Raw genomic sequence first — 22,596 nt, 5'->3', positions numbered from 1 at the left:
AGCAATATTCACAAAACGTTAAAGGAAGTACATAGTTTTAAAAATGTTAAATTTCCCACCATTCAAATTGTGGCTATCTTCAGGTTTTTGAAGTAATTTATACATACATACACAGCCGATAAAAAAAATAAGAAATAAAATTGAGAGCTCAATATTTAGTATCTTAAAAGAATATTTACTAAAAAGACCTATAATTGAAGTCCAGATAGAACAGGTATAGAAATACACCTTTTTTTATTAACCATTATTTGAGTAAGAAGTTAACAATGTATTCTTTGATGTTATTTCAGCATGCAATACTGGAATCCGTAAAAAAAAATCAGTGTCAGATCACACAACTATACAAACATTGTGATTTGAATCTATTTCAGTGATTTATCATTTTATATATATACTAAGAAGTGTTACAATGCAATGAGGAAGTTGGGCTTCATAAAACCAAAAGTTATTTTTACATTGTTAAGTAAGGAAAATTACGAGTTTGAGATTCAAGTACACATTTCAAATTCAAATTTTTTTTTACGTAACAAAAATGGGCACCTAACCTAACCTCCTAAAACCTAGTGACGAAAGCAAAGTCTTAACCGACAATTGCCGTTGCAGTCAGGAGTAAAGGGCGCGCTTGCCTTAACTGGTTCAAAATGACTCATCATCATACACAGTCACAATCATCAGCACAACACTGTACGATGATCTGAGACCAATGATACTCATCATTCCTTGCAGTCCTGTAATTGTCGACTTTTTGAAGATTTGATATTGGCTTTTACCATCATAGTTTCTAATACTGATCTCTTATCACACAACGGTTCTCAATTTTTGCTAATTGGATAAAAAATAATGAGTGGATTAAATAAACAACGTATTAAAAAGTACAGAAAAGATATTCTTTGTGACATACAAGAGGATGTAATTGAAGAATTAGAAAAACTTAAAGTTCTTTCAACCTTGGATATGGAGCAGTTGAATAAAGTGGTAAATATATACATGCATATTTTAAACTTTTTTTGAGATTCTAGGAATTATCAAAGCAAATAGAAAATTCAAGTTTTTTATTTTTTACGATATTTATGCTTTTCTAGGGGCCAACTATAACTTTCTGCTTTTGTAGGGACCTACTATCAGGTTATAGTGGTTAATATTTAGTTTACCGTTTAAAATTTTTACATACATATGAAATTTGCACTGTAATTCAAATACGTTCTTTGTTTACTTCTTGCAAAGCTAACATTAATGGCCATGAATAAAAGCAAGTTTACCTTACTTAACTATACTACGCTAACTTTGCGGATAAAACTGACATTTCCCCAGAGGTTAAACACGGTAAATCTTATGGAACATTACTGTTAGAAGTTTAAAAGTTGTATTTACTTAGTTTAATTTACAATCGCCTTAGTAAATGTCAGCTATTGACGAATAAATTTCTTATTCATTACGTTTTTTTCTTAATTTATGCGATACACCTGTTTCACCTCACCCCTCATATGCACCTCATAAAGTTGGAGTAGTGCACATTCATGTATGAATCTGATGACAGTACATTATGTCCCAAAGTGTCCTAAAGTTTCAAATTATAGGTGCTTGAATAATTTAATTTACGAATTATTTTTATTTTTTCTGTTTTCTATCTACAAGAAACGATTTTCTTCTTTATGGCTTTCTTCAAATTTGAATTTATGCTATTACTTAATTACTTTGCATTTATTTTTTCATTATTTACTTAACATTTGTTTACCCTGTATGTTCAATCAAACTCTTATATTTTTTTAATCCTTTCATTAATTATTGTCTTATAGAATGTTTATATTAATTCATGAAATAATTTATTTCTTTTTTTTTCAAAGGTCAACTTTATATATCATAACAGTTTTAAAAGTTAATTAAAAGTATTGACATTTACGAGTTGATAGAAAAGCCTCTTTGTGTCGAACGTTTCGTGAGTCAACGATTTGTAAGATCAAGTGTAACAGATTAATTATGCTGTTGACATAGACAATAGGGAACATAACGACATAAGTTATCTTCCAAGTATTAATGGTAAACGTACACTTTTTTTTAAAGGATGACTCCGCGAAAAAGATGGAAATTTTTTTGGACATAATAGTAAAAAAATCTCCTTCCGAAGTGGAACATTTCCTAAAATATCTGGAAGTCTGGTACGATTGGCTGTACGATCTAATAGTTAATCCAAATAAAAATATACCGTTACAGGATGATTTAATTCGCGGAGGTGTACCACCTCTACCTCATAGGAATATAACCCGCAAATCGTTGGTGAGTGCTTAGAGTTTTGCTTTATTGGTATTGTTTGTAATCCATAGTAAGCAGGGAGTGTTTTTCAAGATGTAATAGCTGTGGCTAACAAAAAATATATATATCCAATAAAAAGGAAATATGTGGCTCCCAACGATTATCGCAGCCTACCAAAAGTTTTGCTGATGTCTCCAACACTCACAAAAAACACGATTGCCTCCCTCATTAATGAACACTTTCGAAGAACTTTATTTAACGGTTATTATGTTTTTCTTGGAGGTGGATCATGTGAGGCAGATATTAATAGATTTAAATAGAGATCAGTGTTTAGTATTACATGGAATGATGGGCTGCGGCAAGACAAGTCTTGCTACGGAAGCAATCTATTGTAATGAAGTGCATGAACTTTGTAAGGTAAATTACATCTAGACATTTTTCTCCGTAGTCTTTGATGAATTTAACTATTTTGTCAACAAGCATTTTATTTTTAATTTTTGCCTAGGGTCGAATTTACTGGTTTCCGGTTGGTTCAGAGGGAGAAAAAAATCTGCCCTCACTTCAAGAATGTTTGAACGCAATATTGCCTGAACCTGAGCCTAATCTTACAGACGATGTCAAAGTTGCACTATGTCGTTTAAGAACAAGGTAAGTTTTAAATATTTAAATGAATTCAAAAAAAAGTTTTTTTTTTTTTGCAAAATTGATTGAGCATTAGACCACTTCCATTAATATTTGGAAATTTAATCTATGACAATTAACGTTATTTGCCGAATTAAAGTATTGTTAAGCTTACTTTTTATCTGTAGGGTTTAAAGTCAGACTTTTTTTCTACTGGATTAGTAATCATAACAACGCCCAACTACCAGTGTCATGTATCTAATTACAGGAATCTAAAAATGCTATTTACTACTTCTAAATCAAAGTCTATGATACTGAAAGTAGTAGTCCATTAAATTAGGAACAAAATATTAAGGGGAATTCAAAAAAAATGAAGCAGTTTGTCGTTATTGACTAATTTAATGAATATTATTTTCTTTCATCCATATTTCGAGATTAGTTTATCAGAGTTTTTATTTATTACTTTCTGAATTTGGGTAAAATCCGAAACAGATCTGAATAAGAGAAAACAAACATTCAAAGAGGAATATCATTGATATTGTCCATTATTACGTACCAAGTGTCGGAAAAAAAGATGTACGTACAATTTAGAAAGTTAATGTTCTGGTATGAAACATTTTATTTTTGTAATGAATAGGTTTTCAGAGTGGAAAGAGGGCAGAGATGCGCTCATAGTTTTGGATGACGTACATTCAGAAAAAGTTGTCACCTGTTTAAGTGTTGGTACGAAATTACTTATAACTACTGAGAATGAAAACATAATTCCTGTGAATAGAAAATCTGTTACTTATTTTGAAAAGGTACGTGTTGCTCAGATATTTACCATATTTACAGTATTCTTTACCATTTATTTATTAACCATTTAACCGTTTATTAAGATGGTAGGTCTTTTTCACGGGCACCTCAATTCCCTGTGGGAGCTTTTACTAGGTATTTTGTTTAAGGAGCCATCTTTACATATTGTGATCTCCGTACATATTCATTTTGTAGAGATTGTAAGATAGGCGAGTAAACACTCATTTCAAGTTAGAATGTTTTGGGCGTGATGAGGATAGATTCAAGATTTCTGACAGTTTCCTCAACACTGTCCGCATCGGACTTTTGATTAGTTCGGACTGCTGTGAATCTCAGGTGGATCTGGACGCAAATCTAGATCTGGATTTTTGTCGTTAATTCCGTTTCAATTGCTGACCTTTTTTTTTTTTTTAGAGCTCTTGGGAATGTAGGTTTTGTTTCTTGCCTCAGACTAATCTTGTCGTGTTATTCAAAAAATCTTAAGTCATGATAAGCCTTAAAAAACTGGTTGTCAGAGATTCTTTGTTAACTCCATACAAAGCGCTACAACTAACATATACATATTATTGGGTTGTCCGGAAAATAATGCAGGATTATGGTTTTAAAAGAAAAAAATAAAAATTCATGAATTATAACGGTTTTTATTAATCAAAATAGTCTCCAATACTTTCTATAATTTCTGCCAACGTGTGGGTAACTTTTCCATACCCTCTGTATAGAATTTGGAATCCTTAGAATTTATAAATTCAGAAAACGCATTTTCTAATGTTCTTTAGTCAATAACTTTTTTATTTTGTAAATAGCGGTCCAGGTGTCTAAAAAAATGGTAAAAATCGTTAGGTCCGGTGAGTAGAGCGGGTGTGGCAGAGTCTCATAGCCAAGCTCCAACAATTTTCGGGAAGTGAAACGTGGGATATGTGGCCGAGTGTTGACATGCAACAGAATGGGCCCCTTTCAATTGACTAAAGATGGCTTCATTATTGCCAATTTCTGATGCATTACGACAATTTGGTTACAATACGATTCGGCATTGTTGGTTTCGCCAGGATTCAAGAAGCTGTAATGAATCAGATCGAATGAAGCCCACCATACAGTAACCATCACCTCTTTTTGATGATTTGGGGGCTTTGGAAAATATCGTGCTACTTCTCCTTTGTCAAGCCCCTGTCCAGAGCGTCTGCTTTTTCACCTTCCCAGTCGCCTTGAGATGGTCATCGACGGTTGATTTGCTGACTTCGAGTTTCCCTGCCAGTTCTCGAACAGTAGTTCTGGGATTTTCTTCTACCAAAGCTCGGAGAACATCGTCGTCAAGGGCAGAACTTCTTCCACGGCCTTCTTTGTTTACAAGGGCTCAAGTCTCCCTCTCAAAATCTCTGGAACCACCGTTGAACAGTGCATTCACTTATAATGCCTTCGCCCCAGACATCGTTGATATTTCTGGCCGTTTGGACCCCGTTCCGAACGAGTTTGATCTCGTAAAACAAAATTATGCGAAAATCAGGCTTTGACATCTTAGTAAAGACTGAATTATTTCCAAGTAGCAAAATGTTACTGAGGTAAACCAACATTTTTGTTTGAAAGAGGATTAATAAGTTTTTACATTTATAAAAGTCAAATGTCCAACAAACATAAACAGTTTACTTTTTGGAGGTTATTTAAAGAAAACATAAAATGCTGCATTATTTTCCGGACAACCCAATATACTCGTATAACGTTGTGCAGTAAGAGTAACATGAATTCGATTCATCAGGAAAAATAAACTTGTTTATTTATGAATAATGATTTGAAGTGGAAAAATAGTTTCTAATTGCTCTCTAATCCGTGGAATGAGAGTAGGTTAGCTCGATTCCCGTACGGAGATCTCTGGTCGTATCCAGCAGCCGACTCTTAGATTTTTCTCTTCCTATTTCATTTGCTTCCAGCCCGAGTAGTTGAAGTTTAGTCTTACGGGAGAAAACTGTTCGGAGGCCGACAGTGCGCTGAAAAAAGGCTCTAGGTGCCAATGACTGAGCTGCCAACATCTTCGTTCACATAGATCTAAATCGGTTGAAAAACAATAAGTAAAACTCATGAATCACTAATTGACATGCAAATGTTGTATGAAGGTCCCTGATGGATTTGAAGAAGAAGAGACCCTTGCTTTGTTTGCGTCAGGAGTTGGACTTAAACCTCAAGAACTTCCTCCACAAGCAAGAGTCCTTCATAAAGTTTGTAAAGGTAACTAACATTTAATGTAAATCAATTATTAAATTATGAAAATAGGGTTACGTTAATCTCGCTGATATGTTGAACTTAGCAAAGTTGGACGCTGTTTCTCTTGTAATTAGCGCAGGTTGTAAGAGGATTCAACGCTCATGAAGGATGCAAAAAAAGTTAGCAATATGAAATCAAATCGAATCACTTTGATGAGCCTAAAATAGATTTATGTATACCTTTTATACAATTGTTGCTGGGTGAAGGTCAAGTTTTAATGCAAGAAGAAGTAATGGCTTCTTTTATCCCGAAGTTTTTACATAGAATTTCCAATACTGTTTCTTTTAACCCTCGGAAATCTTTACAAAGCCAACTCATAGATCCTATTAATTTTACTCGTAAAGAGGTCTCGGTGATCCTAATGACTCTGAAGCCTTGCTGAAATGGTTAAGGTAAGCACTAGGCGAATGTTATTACACTACTATTGAGCCTTTCTTTCACTCTGGGATTTCTTTCACAACATTTTTGAAAACATTCTTATGTGCACAACAGCTGCGACTGAAGATGTCTCTCTTAAGATAAGGCGACCATCAGCTTAGTGCTATGAATAAGACATTGTTATGTTATGTTAATTATGAAATGAAAGCTGAGTTGCCCTTATACGAATTAGAACATCTTGGATTTGAGAATTTACACCCTAAGATTCTAGTAAGGACTTATAAACTCCCGGCTAGCTTGCTCGAATGAATGCCTAAATTACTTCGGTTTATTTTAAAGCTCATTTTTCCTCAACACACATTTTTTTTTTACCTGGAAGTGTATAGATAATAAAATAAAATACTGAAAATGGATTACGCTGTATGTTTTATACTTTATATACATGTATACGAATATATAAGTCGTCTCATAAAGGAGTACGTACACTCATGTGTTTTTGTGTTGACTTGAGTTGTACCTCCATTTTAGGGAAATTGCATCAACTTTATCTTTCAATTTCAGGACATCCAATGACCATATCTTTAATAAATGGTCAGCTTGAAGATCATAAAGAACAGATGTTGGCAAAAAACACTAGTCGATGGGATTATTATGTGAAACTATTTTCTGATAAAAAATTGAAGTAAATATCGTTCAGTACAAGTATTTTTACTATATCATACTTACTTATGTCTATTATGTTACTTTTTATTCATTTTTATTTTTTATATTTATTTATTTATTTATTTTAGGAGAAAGAGTTTGGACTACTGGGTTGGAATAGATAACGCTATAAAAAATTCAATAGAAAGTATTAGCGAAAAAGGAAAAGAATATTTCAAGCATTTCGTCCTTTTCGTTGAGGATGTGAACTTAAAACCTAAGGTTTTTGCATTTTTTTTATAGTTAGTTGTTTCAAAAGCGATGGATACTTTTATAATTCTTAATTAATTTGTTATAATTTTCGAAGAACGTTTATAATTTTATTCCAGGTGTTATCCATAATATGGTCTATGGATAAACATGAAGTAGAAAATTTAATGATGGAATATGTAAGGAAATCTCTCATTGTTCGCAAGTGGAATGCGAAGATCAATAGTTACGTATTTGGAATTCATCATTTGATTCTTCAACATCTTCTGAGAGGTTTAGATAAGGATTACGTTGAGGTAATTATTTTTCTTTTCATTTAAATGTTAAAATTTTGTATTTTAATAATATTAATTTTAATTCCTGCATTTGGAATTAAATATCAACATCAGCTGAAGAATTGCTGAAATCACGATCTTTGAACTATTGGCCAAAATTTGCTAGAGATAGACCTAAGTTAAAAGATAGATTATGTTATAACCTCAGATGAGTAGAGGGAGATTATAGATCCCAAATTTGTACTTCCTCAAAAGATCTATTTTTACTCTCCTAAGATTCTATTTTTTTTATGAAGCTGTGGTCGTGATAAATTTCACAATATCTAAAGTGCTTACTGGGGTTTCCCAGGTAAGTAGCGCGCATGAATAATCTTTATGTGATGGAAGGTTTCTCAAGATGCTAGAATACCCATGGTGGCCAAGATCACTAAAAAAAACAAGTGCAGTTACTCCTCTAACTATGAGTACATAGTTACCACTTGTACTCATTGTAGAGCAGCATCTAATATCTTTTAACAGATCAAGATCATTGTCTCAGATTATAAAAAAATCTCTTATCACACATATTTAAATTTAGAAATCTAATATCAATTGCTGAAACTGATATACATTTTTTTGGTCAGTTTAATAATATATCTGTTTTAAATAGGAACTATAAGAAAATGGAAACACAATGGAGCGCACGAAAGTGCAGTTTTCATTGCCCTCCTTGATTTGATTAAGTAATTCTAATCTTCATTATACTATTTATTTTGTAGGTATTATAAATTAACATCTTGATTGTCCAGAAGATTTCAAATTAAAAACAAGAAAATGAGATTTAGGTATTTGATACGTGTAACGTATGGCCGTTTTCATGTTTTTATGTTCTTTTATTTTGTTTTCAAAATGCTGACTCTTGTTTTGTAAGTAATTGTTTTAGAACAAAGAACTTCACACTTAAGCTTTTCAATGTTATATTTAATCCTTAATAGCACTGAAACAACTAACACAAATTTTCAATAAAAATAAAACAGAATTCTATTGAATTAATTCTTTCACTGTTACTGATTCTGGAAATTTGTTTATTTTGGGTTTCGGATTTTACATCTTGCCGTCTGTTATTTTAAAAAATAAGTGAACTATTTGGGAAAAATATAAATTTATTGATTTATAAGTAGTATTTCATTATTATTATTGAAAGGATATTAGCTAAATTATTTAAATTAATTTGTGATAATGTGGTATAATAATAATTGTGGGTTAATAGCATTGACAGTCGCAAATATCTGTTTAAAGTGGCAAATGTACAAATGCCTAGACGAACTTAACATCATTTGATTTTTAATTTATTGAAGGTACATATTATTTCTTTCTGCAATGGGGGGAAAAAACTATTGATTACATTTGCAGAATGAAGTGTGGGTTAGCTAAAAGAATCACGTCTGTTTTACTGCTCCTAAAAGAATGGTTTTTGATTAATAAGTTGCCACAAAACTAATAATTTAACTTGCTAACATTAGTTTCACTTTAAATCCCAAGCTAAAGTTATATTCTTTTGTGATTAAGTGAAATCTTAAAGTGAAATATTTTAGAAGATTAAAAAGATGAATTCTAAGCGTTTATTAGCTGACATGCTGTTTAAATCGGAAAAGGCAGATGGAAGTTTTATTTGCAGAAAGTCTATTATGGTCTGTTAAAAAACAAAGTAAGCAGAATAGTAATAATTTCTTTAGTAGCTTTTAGTGTCGTTTTGTGAACAACATAAAATAATTGGTAGTGCAGTGGTACAGGAACTCAATGTTGAATGACCTACTTATATATCTATATACTTTTTTTTTTGTACAGCACTTTGTTTTACAACCAGAGAAGTAGCTTTTTTAATGATGTAAAAATGAGCTTTAAGAATGAAGTCTTATCGTTAATATTTTGTTTTAGTGCAGCAAGCCATTTTATTCCATTTACAATTTAATTTGCAAAGTTTCATTTTTGGCATGTACACCCCATAATTAAAATAGTTTACATAGTTTGTGTTTATTTACTATCTTATGTTCGATCTGTAATTGTTTATGTTAAAAAAAATAATCTATGTGTAATTTTTTAATTGTGCTGGATACTTTCTAGTATATTTTGTATGAATTTTAATTTTCAGTCATTACATCGCAATTTGATCGAGTGTTACATGAAAGAATGTAACGGTGACTTATCAAAGTTAAAAGAGGAAGATAACTATATATTTTTCTACATAGGAAGACATTTAAAATGTGCCAAAATGTACAAAATGTTTCCTATTTTATATTTAGATATGGAATTTATTGAAATGAAATTAAAAAAAGCTGGCCCTGCGGATGTCATTTTAAATTTTAAACAGTATAGAAATTTAATTATTGGCAATAATGAGGTAAGTAGTTTAAAACAAAAAAAATCAAGAATTACATACTTTTTTTTGTAAAATTTTTCTAAGAAGTTTAGAAAGATTAGCGTGAGTATGGAAAGCTTAATTGCGCTCCAAAAAGTATTTTAATATAATTTTTGTCCTCTTAATAGCTAAAAAAATATGCAAAAACTCTAGTTTAAACAAAATTGGGAGCTAGAAACTTTAAAAAAAGATGTTTTTTCTCTAGTTTCCCAATAAATGATTAAACAATTTCTCTAAAATTACTAGCTTAGTGTACACGTTGATTCTTTTAAATTCTAAAATGTTTAATTCATTCTTTGATTGACTGGTTGCTTTAAATTAATAACATTGTTTCGTTATTAACATTACATTTTACGTCATTGATTTGAAGTTGGTAATTTTTTTTTTTTTTCTAGATCGACTATATAAACAAATATAACTCATTCCTCCAGTTTGTCGAAATATATGGTTCTTGGGTTCACAGAGGTTTGGATATTGTTCAGTTAGCATTGCAGGAAGATTCTAACTCTTACGTTTATAAGTGTGCAATAGAGTTAGCTAAAAGAAGAAATATCTCCGTCCCTTATGTTTTATTTCCGTGAGTACTTGATGTTATATTATAAAACTTTGTTAATGATATCTGCTCATCAGATCAAAATATGGAGAAACAAGGGAATATCTTATAGCAACGGTAATTGAACCGTCTGCCTGGAGTTGGTTTATCTACATTATTGATTGTGATGAAATTAAAATTACTTTTACTATATTATATTAATATACAAGAGTATCATCCTTAAAAATCAGCTGCTTGCTCTTAGATTTCTTTTTTCCTAAGTGATTCTTCTGAGTCACGGTTTGGTGATGGATATTGTCTTTAATGTTCGGAGGTCGGTACTGCACTGTAAAAGACTACGGCTTTCAATTACCGCAGATGTTGGTTTGCCCAAAATTAATATATATATTGTTTTGACCTGATAGTCAAATGGTTTTTAATTTAAGTGTAAAAGTTCTCCTATACTTGTAATGATTATAATGATTTGTTTGTGTTTCATTTGAAAGAGGTAACCTATGGGTTAATCTAATATATTATAAAGACCATGAAGAATTATATATGAATGACTTTCGGCTGCTTTATTTACACAATCGAGAAAAGTTACAAATATAAGCTACCTTGTTGGTGCTACAAAATTATGGTCACATCTCTCGTCCAAGAACACAAATGAAACTGTTTCAATTTAATTCATAGTTGTGCTAGCTATTTTTAGGCTTATAATTGATTTGATAAAATTGAAATAATTGAAGGTGATAAATTTAGGATTTTATACTTTCTTCATAATTCGAATTGCTGTATTTCCTATTAGTTTAAACTACTCGAAAATATGGACAATCATAGTACTCATTTTTCTCTACAGTTGTGCACATTATGAAGAAGGTATACTTGTAAGAACTTTATTATAAATTCCTGCTTAAACTCAGTCTTCGAGGTCGCCCTTATTCAATCTTTTGTCCATCCCACAAAAACAATGAATACAAAATAAATATTTTGTCCATATCACTACCTTGTCTTTACTCAAATTAAAACAGCATTGTTACCTTGTAGATAGCCTCGATTGGTTATTTTATAAATCAACGCTTTACTATCTGGAAGTCAAATGCCTCCTTGTAGCCTTCAAAAAAGCATTAGATTTTATTTTGTCCTAGTATTCTGTTAGATTCAACATATTATTTAATATGAACATATCCAATACAAATCGCTCTTAATCAATCTAGCTCACTCTTCACTCAGAACATGTGTCTGTCTGGTTAGTGAGCCTTGGAGCTAATATTTCAGATAATATCTTCGAATTTGAAAAGTAAATTCCCCAGTTGTTTGCTATTACATCAAACATTACATTTCTTCTAAAGAGAAAAAGTAGTTGAATTCCCAAAGCTGGTTGCTTTTAAACTTATCACCTCTGTCGCTTCTGCGTATGTCATTGGTGATTAAACATTTGTTCTTTATTCAGAAAAACCCCTTCAAGAAAGCTCCATAACAAAGGGGTAGATTTAGCTGCTATCCAATTATAATGAACCATGTGGCCGGCTATATCTGTGTTCTTCAGAAAAATGGAGGGCTGCAGCTGTAAACAGAGGAGGAGGGCACTTTGGCGCTTAGTCACAACAACCGAAATACAAAATTAAAACTTTTTGAACTAATTTTCAATTTCAAACTTTAAAAAATTATTTTTACCTGCTTACACCCAACCAAAAAATAAAATGACACGAAACATGAAAAGTTTTAAAACATAAGGGGGTAAAGTGTGTATTTAACAATTTAGTAAAACTTTCGGCTAGAATATATACTCAACCTAAATTAATGTACAATTTTGCTTTTTTAATGATATCTAAATATTACAGGTTAGGACCAAACTATAGAAAAAGAATTGTACCTCAGATGGTTACGATAAAGAAAGATATTTCATGCGTATGTTGCATTGATTCATCATATTTTGTATTAATTGGAATGTATAACGGAAGTATTGAGGTAATAAGTGAATTGGTATTAAGTTAGTAACTTTCCGTTTATTTAATCACCCTTAGATAAAAGATTTCATAAGATATTATTATTTTTGTAGCTGAAAGTTACCATTTTGAATGTTTTTTAGAATTAAGTGTATTTAATAAATTAAAAATAGCTTTGTTTCTATTGATTTAAATGGCCTTTCAGAAGCCTAAAATCCTGCTTTTATTAAGACCTTTCAGGGGGAAAAAATTACTTCTTGACAAATATAATCTTGTACATTTCTTAAGGTTTGTTTTTTATTTATGTTCAGAGCTTCAAGTGAGCTGGCGTTATCGTTATAGTAATTAAAAAAGGAAAGGGTTACCGAGTAGTTTGTGCTATGGACTCCGACTTCAAGAGCGGAGTTCCTGGGTTGCTCTTACATTTTTTCTCTCTGTCTCTCTTAAGAAGCTTGTTATGTCCGTTGATCGCTAAGGTGGTCCCTAACAAGAAAATTCAGATATTGCCCCAAAACATAAAAAAGGGGAAAGTAAAAAAAAAAATGAAGTATTTTCATAACTTGAAATGTAACCGAATTTTATAGCACTCAAAATGGCCATTTGGTGTGGAATAAAAATTAAAAAAAAAAAAAAAATCAAATTATAAAAATTTGTTAGTTCTAACCTTTTAGATAATAAAAGTTCTGAGATTTCCATCTTTTATTTTCCAGTTGTGGGATTTAAAAAGCAAAGTGATGAAAAGGAACTTCAATGAACACAATGGATATATATCAACATTAAAAATAAATCCAACTTCAGATAAGTTTTTATCAACTTCTACTGATAGTACTGTCAGAATTTGGGACCTTGTGCAGGATGTAGGTTCAGGTATTCTTTTTAATATATTGAATGTTTTTACCTTCATTAAAAAGAACTTATAACAAAACTTCTGTAAACTTAATTTAACGTTTTTTTTATTTTGTTAAGATCGTTCTCCTTCACCTAGAGAAAGGCAGGATAGCTATTCAGAATTTTGGCCATCGAGTGTCGAGAATTCAGGAGAAAAATCTTGCAAAATTTTATCCCACAGTGGTCCAGTACTGTGGGCATCATTTGCTCAATCTTCCACATCGAATTTAATGGCTACTGTTTCACATCCGTCTGAATTGACAGTGAGAAATTTTAATTTTCTAATTAGTTAAGTTGATTTACTTCCATTTTCATTAACCCAGTATTGGAATGTCAATCTAGTTTTGCCTACTGGAATTTTTACTGCCTTAATTAACGTGCAAAATGGGTACAACATTTCTCTTTGCCATTGAATCTCTAGCATTGCTCCCGTCCATACTGTCGGCTACTTTCTATGTAACAGATAAAATGTTGATTGAAAGAATTAGCTCGGAGAGATACAACTTTTTCGCACTGAAGGCACCTAAAAAAGGATATTCCCAGTGACTACAACTTATGGAGTGGTTTTTGCAGTCTAAAATTTTCTTCTCACAGCGGTTGGTTCCCGCACAATATATTGTGGTTTAAGTGGACACCTCTAAAGAATGAAACTCATGACTTTACTTTTTGTTAAGGTTCAGGATTAGTAAAAAAAAAAAATAAAAATAAAGTAAAATTGAGGTTTCAAGCATGGCACCTATACACACTCAACCTATTAAAACTATTAAAATTGCAGATCTGGGATGGATCCTTTATTAAATGGAACCAAGTGGAAGATAATGCTAAGTCTTGCGTACTATACAATGCTGATCTTTGGGTGGTAGTTGGTGGTAGCGAAAAAGTTTCAATTTACGAAGTGGAATCCGCTAATTTATTACAGTGCCTATTGAACTGGAAAGCAAATTTTCTTTTTGTAATTCCCGGTAATAATTTCGTACTATTTTAGCTGTGAACGATTAGTTCCTTTAATTACAAGTATTTGTCTCTTTATTGAAGGGAAATGTTTTCTTTTAGAAAATCTAGGAGGCGGTCTTTTAATGGTTTCTGAAGACAGAGTAGACGTTTGGGGCACATCCAAAGAGCCACCTACCATAATCCCTTCTGACATACATCAACAAGAAAGTTACACTTGCTGCGCTCTGAGCGGCCATATTGCCTTAGGAACCAGTATGAATAATGTCATAGTTTGTCACAGACATACTGGAAAGGCCCTTAAACGTCTTAGGTAGTAAATAATTGACTTCAATGAAAATAATTTTCTCGTGTGTAGATTTTATTTTGCAAATAACAACTAATAAACTGCATTTTTTTTTTTTAAATTTTTAGTGCAAGTAGTACAAACTCTGAGGTTGTCAGTGTAGGACTTACAGAAGGTGCTCTAATTACTGCGTACAGCGACAAAACAGTGTTTTTATGGCCACTAGATGATTTAATGCTTCCAGTGTCTTGTATTTCTTGGCCAATAGACTCTACAGATCCTTTTATTTCCATAGTTACCCTTGATAATTCTGTTCAAGTATTTAATTTTATGTTTTAACTACTTTAGTTCTAACTGTCACTATTTTGATTATTGTACTAATTTTATATTTCTTGTTGCAGATCTGTAGAGGCAGAAAAGTTGTGAAGAATATCTCTGTCGATCAGGAAATTGTACAACTTGAATTATCATCAGATGGAAAATTGATTGCTTACACTTGCTCTCATAGCACAATAATACATATAGAAAGAGTTGATACGAAGGAAATAGGAAAATGTAACATGGAAATTGACTTGCCATTTAAGTTTTTTTTATTATCTCACGAAGGAAAAGCTGTGATTGCAGCTACAAAAGAAAATTGTCCAGTTAAAGTAAGTATAAAGTTCATTTGTTGAATTAGGTCGCTACTTGTAATTATTAACTTAGCTGTTTAAATTGGTTGTAGGTTTGGTTCCAATTAACTGACAAAATTTTATTACTTGGAAAAGAATCTTCTGGTAGTACTTTTATTTCTATGCCTTCAAAGGATGATCTCACTATAATAACTGCGTCCCCTTCTTTTGGTATTCATGTAAGTTTTATAATTGTTTATGTTCTATAGTAGCAATTAATTTTTGGGTGAAAAAACTTAAACGTAGTTTTTGTTTTGTCATTATTTCCTTAAAAAATGTGAAGAAAAAACATCTGGCATGAACATCCATACTATATTCTGTAAACCGCTGTTTACTTAATTCATTTTTTAAAGATAAACATTTATACTAAAAGATTAAAAAAGATATTTGAATTCAATACTATCCGTGTCAACATTAATGTAACCATTTTCAAAAAAACTGAAAAATCTTATCAGTAAAGTGAAGTTGCGGTCAGCTGATTTACTTCGAACTTGGAGTTTCGGTTAAAACTTTTATCCTCATTTGATAATTTCATACGTAATATACTGAAATAACTCTTAAGAAAGATACCCAACCAACCCCCTCGTAGCCTAATTTTTCTTATAAAGCTCAGCGCATCGATGGAGACGCGTATTTTACAAAAATAAGCTACGGAACAAAAGGCAACAGACCAGCTGGTTTCGTATCTCTTCTTGCTTGGCGGTTCAATAACTATCGAATTCGTCACAGTTACTGGTCCGTCCCGCGAACTCCTGGATAATAAGTTCCAAATTGTTTAGTCAAGGTGTGAATTTTTTCTTCGATTTTTTTGTCAATATTAAATGGCCATCAGAAGTGAATTCTGATTAGCTGGCAAGGGAAATTTGATGCTAGTACTGACATTTTAAAAATCAAGAATTAACACAACCCTAATTTTGCAACGAACCAAATAGGCTTATATTTAATTTCTTCGTGAAACTGTTAGGTTGCAGTTTTAAGTTGGGACTTATTGTACCAGTACCCTCTAAATTTCAGGGATCTTTTTTTTCCTAAGAGCTGTGAGTTATGCCTACAGAGAAGAAACCACGGTAAGATTAGGTTGTATGAGTGAAGAGACGCAAAAGGCTTTCTAAGCCCTCTAAGTATAAATAATTAAACACTGGTTCTGCCATTAACTCCTTCAATAACAATTATCAGTAGGAGGTATTTGTGAGGATTGCGGTTACCCTGTATGTGTTTAACCTAACTTTTCGAACTGATTTCCTATTCATTACAATTAATGTAAACATATAACAGTTCTCAGTTCTGACTGTTATCCAAGGGTAAATTAACAGGTTTTTTTAAGTGAAGAAGTGGTTAATTTATCCTTTTCGGGTAAAAGTAAAAAAATAAAAATGTAGATTTTGCCGCCATAGAACACAATGTCTTGTATTTATTTAATACGCTTCTTTATTACCATTGTTGCAGATTTGGGATCTAAGAACAGGCTCGGTAATAAGAAAGTTGTCCCTACTTAAACCTGACACTTTATCTTTTAGTTTTAATAGAAGAACAATAGCATTGTCGGAAGGCAACGTTATACAGGTGATTAACTCTACCGAGCCTGTGTGTACTGAAAGTTTTACACAAGAAGCACTTGTAATTTGTTGTTCTTTATCACCCAACGGAAAAATTGTTGTCTACGCTTTGAGTAACAACAGAATGGTTAGTAAAAATGCCTTAGTAACAAAAAGTGATTATAAGAACATTTTGGTTTTGAAAAAAAAGATGTACTGACTTTTCTAGATCTTGTATAACACTGAGTTAAGAAAAAGAAAAGAATATAAAATAGATAGAAAAATTAATGTGGATATGATTATGGCTGTGTCCAATAGTGGAGTACTATGTGTTGCTCTGTCCGAACCACTGGTGGCTGTATTCACTGATTTGGGAATCTCATACCTTGTACTTCACGCTTCATCTATTATAGCATCACCCAGTCATCCTGAAAAGTTCGCAGTACTTGATAACTGTGGAGAATTACATGTTCTGCATGTTTGTTACGATAATAATGACCTCATATAGGTGTATGTGCTATACTTGTTATTAATTTTATAATCTTTTTAAATTTTTACGTTCGTTTTCTATATGAAATGGAAAAATACATAATTTTTATTGTTTTAATTTTTTGCATTTGTTACTACCATTGATTGTTTTACTTTCAAAATGGAAGATTATTAATCTAATCACAAATAGATCTCTCGTTAAATGCAGTTCACAGATATTCTTAAGCAATACACATGTCTGTGGAAGTTACAAAAGAAATTTCAAAGGAATATTTACAATCTCATTAATTTTGTAATTAATTACGCAAAAACTTAAAATGAATTAACTTTTTCATATTCAATAATTTAAAGAGGAAATGTACTGCGAATTATTAAATTATCGATTTAAGTGATTTTTTTTTGTTCAATTTTACAAGGTGGAAGTAACTTGATAAAGAAATCTGCTGCATCGATGAATGAATTTCAACCAACAAAATTAGTACTCAAAACATTCGTTGGTCAAATTGAAATTTTTTTGCCATACTTCCACTGGTGAATACTTGCGAGTAAAAAGTTAGTGTAAAGCAACCTTCACAATTTTAAATAATGTTGAAGAAAGAAATTCGATTTCTCAATCGAAAAAAAAATACCTGCAAAAATGTGTGTAATGCTATGATTATAAGTCACAAATACTTTAGAACATCATGAAGATCACTGTAACGCCAAAATAACAGCGGTTCAAGGCTACGACCGCAAAGCTAAGTTGTTGTATACCAAGGTGCTGTATTCTATGCCCGGTTTTGGTTTTAGATTTTTCTTCAAGTGCTAATATAAATTTGGGAAAAGAATGTTGCAATTCGCATTCGCCTACGACCTGATCGGAAGTTGAATGAAAAAGCGGCCGGAAAAATTATACATTACATTACTGCAGTAAACAAACATTTGCGAAGTGGATTATGTCATAAGTTAGCCCAACTACAACTGGAAACCAACGTGTTTACTATAATTTACGAAAGTAAATTTAACCGGTTTCAGATTTTGTCCAATGTTTTTATAAAGGCTTTTTCGTTTATTTTCATAAGTGAGCATAAATTGTAAGGGGAATAACCACTACTATCAAGGATCTATTTTTTTTCTGACCAATAACAATACCGTTCGTGTACCTGAGCCTTCAAAATACTTAAGAATTCTAGCTGAACAACATATAAGTCCAAGATACTCAATTTTCACTGAAAAAAGGATTCTTAAAATTCTCTGACTGAATGTATTTATATTTACAAACAAAATATGTTATTGTTTAAACAAAAAAGTATTTTAAGCTTTCTCTTCCTTTTCTTTATTGTAACGTTCAAGCTCTTTAAGAAACTGTGATTTCGGTTTCATTACATTAGGTCTATCTCCTCGACACTTTGGACAAAACCATTTACCCTTAGGTTTTGTCGTTAGTGAAACGCACACAAAATGAAACCATTCAATTGGGCAAAGGTCATTGTCACACAATATCATTTCACCATAAGAGATTTGATCACAAAGACAGTAAGTAGGTTCATCAATATCATGCGGTGTAACTTCCTCTTCACGTAATGGTGGAGGAGTTTCTTCTCGTTGACTTTGTCGTGATTTACGCTTTTTCTTTTTTGAATTACTTGTGCCACTGTTTGTGCCGCCACTTCCACCAGTTCCAGAATTTCCGGCAGATACATGATTCGAACTGCTGTTACTACCACCACCCTGAAAATATAAAATTTATGACTTGCAATAAAACAGAAAATTATCACCCAAGGCCAAAATTCAGAACTTAATGATAAGTTGAACTTCATAATGTTGACATGTATTCTCAGTTCGAGTTGGCTTCCCGGCAAAGCTGATTGAAGGTAGGCATGTGTTTCTCAACACATAAAATACACGAAATGGAAATAATGCAGAAAAAGAACTTCACAACAGAAAAGAAAAGCAATAGAAAACAAGGTCATTTTTGTTTCTTATTCTATTCGTTGGCAGCTGTTAAGAATTTAAGTATCTGAGAGCAGCAATCACCTCCAAAAAAAGCGCCTCTGGGCCAACCGGGAAGTTCGACAACTGATGAGGCAGTTTGAAATGTCAGGTCATACAGGCCCAGAACAGAGAGAGACAAGAGGCCCGAAGTTAGTACTGTGTAAGCATAGTGGAGGAAAGGAACCGAAATAACATGGATGGAATATGTCGAAGGTGGTCTGCGATCCTTGGAAGGCAGAAATGGAGGATACTGATGAAATAGACAAAAAGATATTTTTGACTTAAATAGACAGAAAAAACAAATCCACCTTGTTGACAGATGACTTGGATCTTGTCTCAGATATCTGACTTTCATTTACGTCGACATCCGCCCTGGATCTTCTCGCTCGTTTGCTTGAACGCTCGCCACTAACACAATTACCATTCATTGAAGATCCATTACCACCTCCGGTTCCACTAGTAGCTCCGCTGGCTCCAACGTTAGAAGTACTGCTTTCACGAACATTTTCTTTAAGAGGCTGATTCGTTTCGGCTGCTTCCTGGACTTTATAAAAATCTGAAACCACATACTTCAAATGAAAAATATCACTGAACACTGTCTCTACAATTACAATGCATTTCAAGTAGAAAAAAACCATGGTAGATAAAAAGTTTAAATTACAGCTTTTGTATTTTTTTTTAAAGCATTTTCTACATGAAATATTTGCTTAACACCTTATTTTGGTAAATTAGCTTAATAGCAACTGTTTTGCTCTAAAAACTTGAAAGTTAGCTCCTCATTATTTAAACGTTCAATAAAAAATTGCCATTTGTAGAAGATTATTTGAAATAATTCTTAACCGCTTTTGTGCAGCAAAAATAAAAACATTTAAGTTCAAATTTTTATGAAAACTAAAAACTGTACGATACGAAACCTTCCGGACACATCAGTCGGCTGAATCCCTAAAGTCAAAAGCTATTTACAAAAGCATTGGTACCAATTGGACGTTGACTGATGTAGTCCACAAACATTTTTAGAAATCGGTAAAACCATCAATGAAAAGGTTGTCAAGAAATCGCACAATGAACCGGAAATTACACCTAAAATAGTCATGACTGGTCGACAGGTGCTTGTACAACGGATTTAATCTATTCAAGCTCTGTATGATTTAATTGGCGGAAGATTCTTTACCAAGGAAAGAAAAATAGGGTACAGGCAAAAAGGAATTCTTCGAATCCTTAGGGCCCTTTTTTATTATTATTATTAAAGGGATACATAGATTTTTGATGCCAAAGATCTGCCGCTGATGTTTTACGAATAAATACCTGACCACCTTTGGAAGGTGAAGGAGTATATGGCAAAAGACAGAGATAAATGGAAGCCGAAGCTCGGTCTTCATGGGCCGATATAGTTAACTGTGAGGAATTCTAAAATTCATACATTTCTATAGTTTTGTAGTTGGTGACACAGATTTGGTAAAAAAGGAGGGCATTGAAACTCTTGAGTCTGCATTGAACGTTATTACAAAGTGGAAATAAAGTAATCCACTACTTGGTTGAACTGTATGAAGACTGATGACCAAAATTGAGTTGCACACAATTTTTTAGTTTTCAGTGATTTGAGCTTTAAAATAATGAGCAAGTATGTTTGCAGACGAGATGACAAAATTGTTATTGTTTGGTAAGTAAAATGTAATCCCAACCAGAACAGTCAATGTAAGAAAAAACAGATTTGTGAATAATTAACTTAATTCATGATTAGGAAAACAAATAAATTGCCAGAACAATAACTTTTTCATTTGTAAAATTTATTTTTCAATAAATGTTTTGCAAGAATTCGTAAAATTTCTCCCTTACCTAAATTTTTCAGATCCTGATCTAACTGACGGTATTTATTGTCAATGAGATCGTTAATTAGCTGACCAATTTCAACTTTTTCATCCCCAACTTCCTGCAGAGAAATAAGTACCTGTTCAAGTTTATAAAGTGTTTTCCTTTGACTATGAAGTTCAAGATCTTCCTTCTCTAAAGCCTCTCTATAGTTATCTACATCCTTCAAATAACCTGCCAATAGTGCTTTTTAAGAAAAATTGTTCGCTAATGATGGATAATTCATGCGAATTTTATTTTGATCAAGATTTAACTAACCTCTGTATGAGATATCCAATTCGTGTAATCGAGATAAGTATCTTTGAACATCATCAGGAAGATTTTCTACACAATCTAAATAATTTTCAACATAAGTAGCCGAATATAGAGCATCAACTGCAGCTTGATTCAACATCACAAACTTCGTGAATAATTAAAAGCGAAGAAAAAGTATTTGAACCATTTTACTCCAAAAAGAGAGAGAGACGGTGAGAGAGAAAGAGAAAATACACTATATTTCACGTATACGGCGCATTCAAATACATGTAACATTCCAAAAAATGGACATCTAATTTGCGTTGTTTACATCAAACTTAAATAATCGAGCGCCACTAAGACACAATCGATACTAATAAACTTTTATTCGAGTGTATGCATAGGTGAGAAATCTTGAAGTACATAATTTGCGTAATAAAAATGTTTTTGTCAAATAGATTGATTAAGGGACTTACAAACCATTGCAAAAATGTAATAATGAACCATTTGTGCACTTGTAAAATTATGTACATTAATAATTTTTTAAAAGTTCAGAATTTACCTGAATTTTCCACTTTCTTTTTCCAAATGCGGATCACGAACTACGTATCTTTCTCTTACATTTACTTAGGAACACATAGCCGAGTGGTTATAGGTGAGGCCCGCAAAGCTGTAATAGTCGGGATTTTTTTTTTTTTAATGGTTAATAACAGTTATTTATTGAAAAGTATACTTGCTATGTCGCCACCTTCCACTCTAGTGTTAGTTAGAAGCATAGTTAAAGTAAATTTCACCATTGAGTTTGTATTTTAACTGCTAATCAGAATATGAATGCCAAATAAAAGAAAATCTCGAAAAATAATCTTTCAATTATATTTAAATAAGCACTGAGCTCTAACATTGCTGCAGTAATGTCTTAAATATGCTTTAATAATCGTTGTGAGTTAAATTTTTTCGGTTACAAAAGAAATTATCGCTGAGGCTTTCAGGTTAAATACAGCAACTTTCCTAAAATGACCATTTGATTGGAATTATCTAAAAACAAAACAAAAATCATATTATCTAAAATTATCTTTAAAAGGGAAGAGATTAGCTCGGTTGTTAGGGTATTAGATACCCAAGCGGAGGTTCGAGTTCGTGTTCAACCAGCCCTTAGATTTTCTCTTCATAGAAGCATTACACACCCCCACTGTCCGTAATGCAATGCGATATTTGCAACGAGTAGACTCGGCCCGGAGGCCGAGAGTGCACTGGAGAAGGCTCAGAATGCCATCGAGAATCATTGAAGAAAAACAGTAAGGCCGAGAATTAAAATGGTAAAAAAATTTATGAAAGT

At 32.2% G+C, this 22,596-nt stretch overlaps 2 protein-coding genes across 4 annotated transcripts; one reads left to right on the top strand and one right to left on the bottom strand.

Annotated features, from left to right (window-relative positions):
- The first annotated feature begins 572 nt into the window (after positions 1 to 572).
- Positions 573 to 17,301, top strand: LOC141462277 (uncharacterized). Of its 3 annotated transcripts, none has more exons than XM_074144024.1 (21): positions 573 to 975; positions 2,062 to 2,274; positions 2,533 to 2,667; positions 2,756 to 2,898; positions 3,509 to 3,671; positions 5,772 to 5,883; positions 6,859 to 6,979; positions 7,089 to 7,221; positions 7,329 to 7,505; positions 9,616 to 9,864; positions 10,278 to 10,459; positions 12,259 to 12,385; positions 13,074 to 13,230; positions 13,330 to 13,514; positions 14,027 to 14,213; positions 14,305 to 14,515; positions 14,617 to 14,806; positions 14,890 to 15,138; positions 15,213 to 15,338; positions 16,606 to 16,842; positions 16,924 to 17,301. In XM_074144024.1, exons 1-21 carry the CDS (start codon positions 841 to 843, stop codon positions 17,200 to 17,202), a joined length of 3,711 nt encoding a protein of 1,236 aa, XP_074000125.1. In that variant the 5' UTR covers positions 573 to 840; the 3' UTR covers positions 17,203 to 17,301. The 3 variants fall into 3 exon arrangements, with proteins under 3 accessions (XP_074000125.1, XP_074000214.1, XP_074000251.1); XM_074144113.1 differs by lacking the exon at positions 573 to 975 and adding an exon at positions 1,127 to 1,323; XM_074144150.1 differs by lacking the exon at positions 573 to 975 and adding an exon at positions 1,556 to 1,577.
- Positions 17,302 to 18,412: 1,111 nt separating this feature from the next.
- Positions 18,413 to 21,584, bottom strand: LOC141446137 (inhibitor of growth protein 2). Its single transcript, XM_074112590.1, has 4 exons — positions 21,285 to 21,584; positions 20,994 to 21,200; positions 19,466 to 19,713; positions 18,413 to 18,893 (listed from the first exon to the last, which is right to left on the bottom strand). The coding sequence occupies exons 1-4, from the start codon at positions 21,418 to 21,420 to the stop codon at positions 18,477 to 18,479; spliced, it is 1,008 nt and encodes a 335-aa protein (XP_073968691.1). The 5' UTR covers positions 21,421 to 21,584; the 3' UTR covers positions 18,413 to 18,476.
- Between the last annotated feature and the right edge of the window lie 1,012 nt (positions 21,585 to 22,596).

This window comes from Rhodnius prolixus, unplaced genomic scaffold, assembly GCF_049639745.1.
Source record: "Rhodnius prolixus isolate KJV_2025 unplaced genomic scaffold, Rpr scaffold_1, whole genome shotgun sequence".
Taxonomy (NCBI): domain Eukaryota; kingdom Metazoa; phylum Arthropoda; class Insecta; order Hemiptera; family Reduviidae; genus Rhodnius; species Rhodnius prolixus.
The sequence above is the reverse complement of the archived record's forward strand: the minus strand, read 5'-3'. Positions and strand labels throughout refer to the sequence as shown.

What these genes read in the sequence shown, in the direction of transcription:
- LOC141446137 (XM_074112590.1), bottom strand. Translation starts at nt 21,420, where the DNA reads ATGTTGAATCAAGCTGCAGTTGATGCTCTATATTCGGCTACTTATGTT. An exon ending in TCAGGATCTGAAAAATTTAG is followed by an intron (nt 19,714 to 20,993) that starts GTAAGGGAGAAA and finishes ATGTGGTTTCAG; the next exon opens with ATTTTTATAAAGTCCAGGAA. An exon ending in CCAAGTCATCTGTCAACAAG is followed by an intron (nt 18,894 to 19,465) that starts GTGGATTTGTTT and finishes TTATATTTTCAG; the next exon opens with GGTGGTGGTAGTAACAGCAG.
- LOC141462277 (XM_074144024.1), top strand. Translation starts at nt 841, where the DNA reads ATGAGTGGATTAAATAAACAACGTATTAAAAAGTACAGAAAAGATATT. An exon ending in TAGATAAGGATTACGTTGAG is followed by an intron (nt 7,506 to 9,615) that starts GTAATTATTTTT and finishes TTTAATTTTCAG; the next exon opens with TCATTACATCGCAATTTGAT. An exon ending in TGTGCAGGATGTAGGTTCAG is followed by an intron (nt 13,231 to 13,329) that starts GTATTCTTTTTA and finishes TATTTTGTTAAG; the next exon opens with ATCGTTCTCCTTCACCTAGA.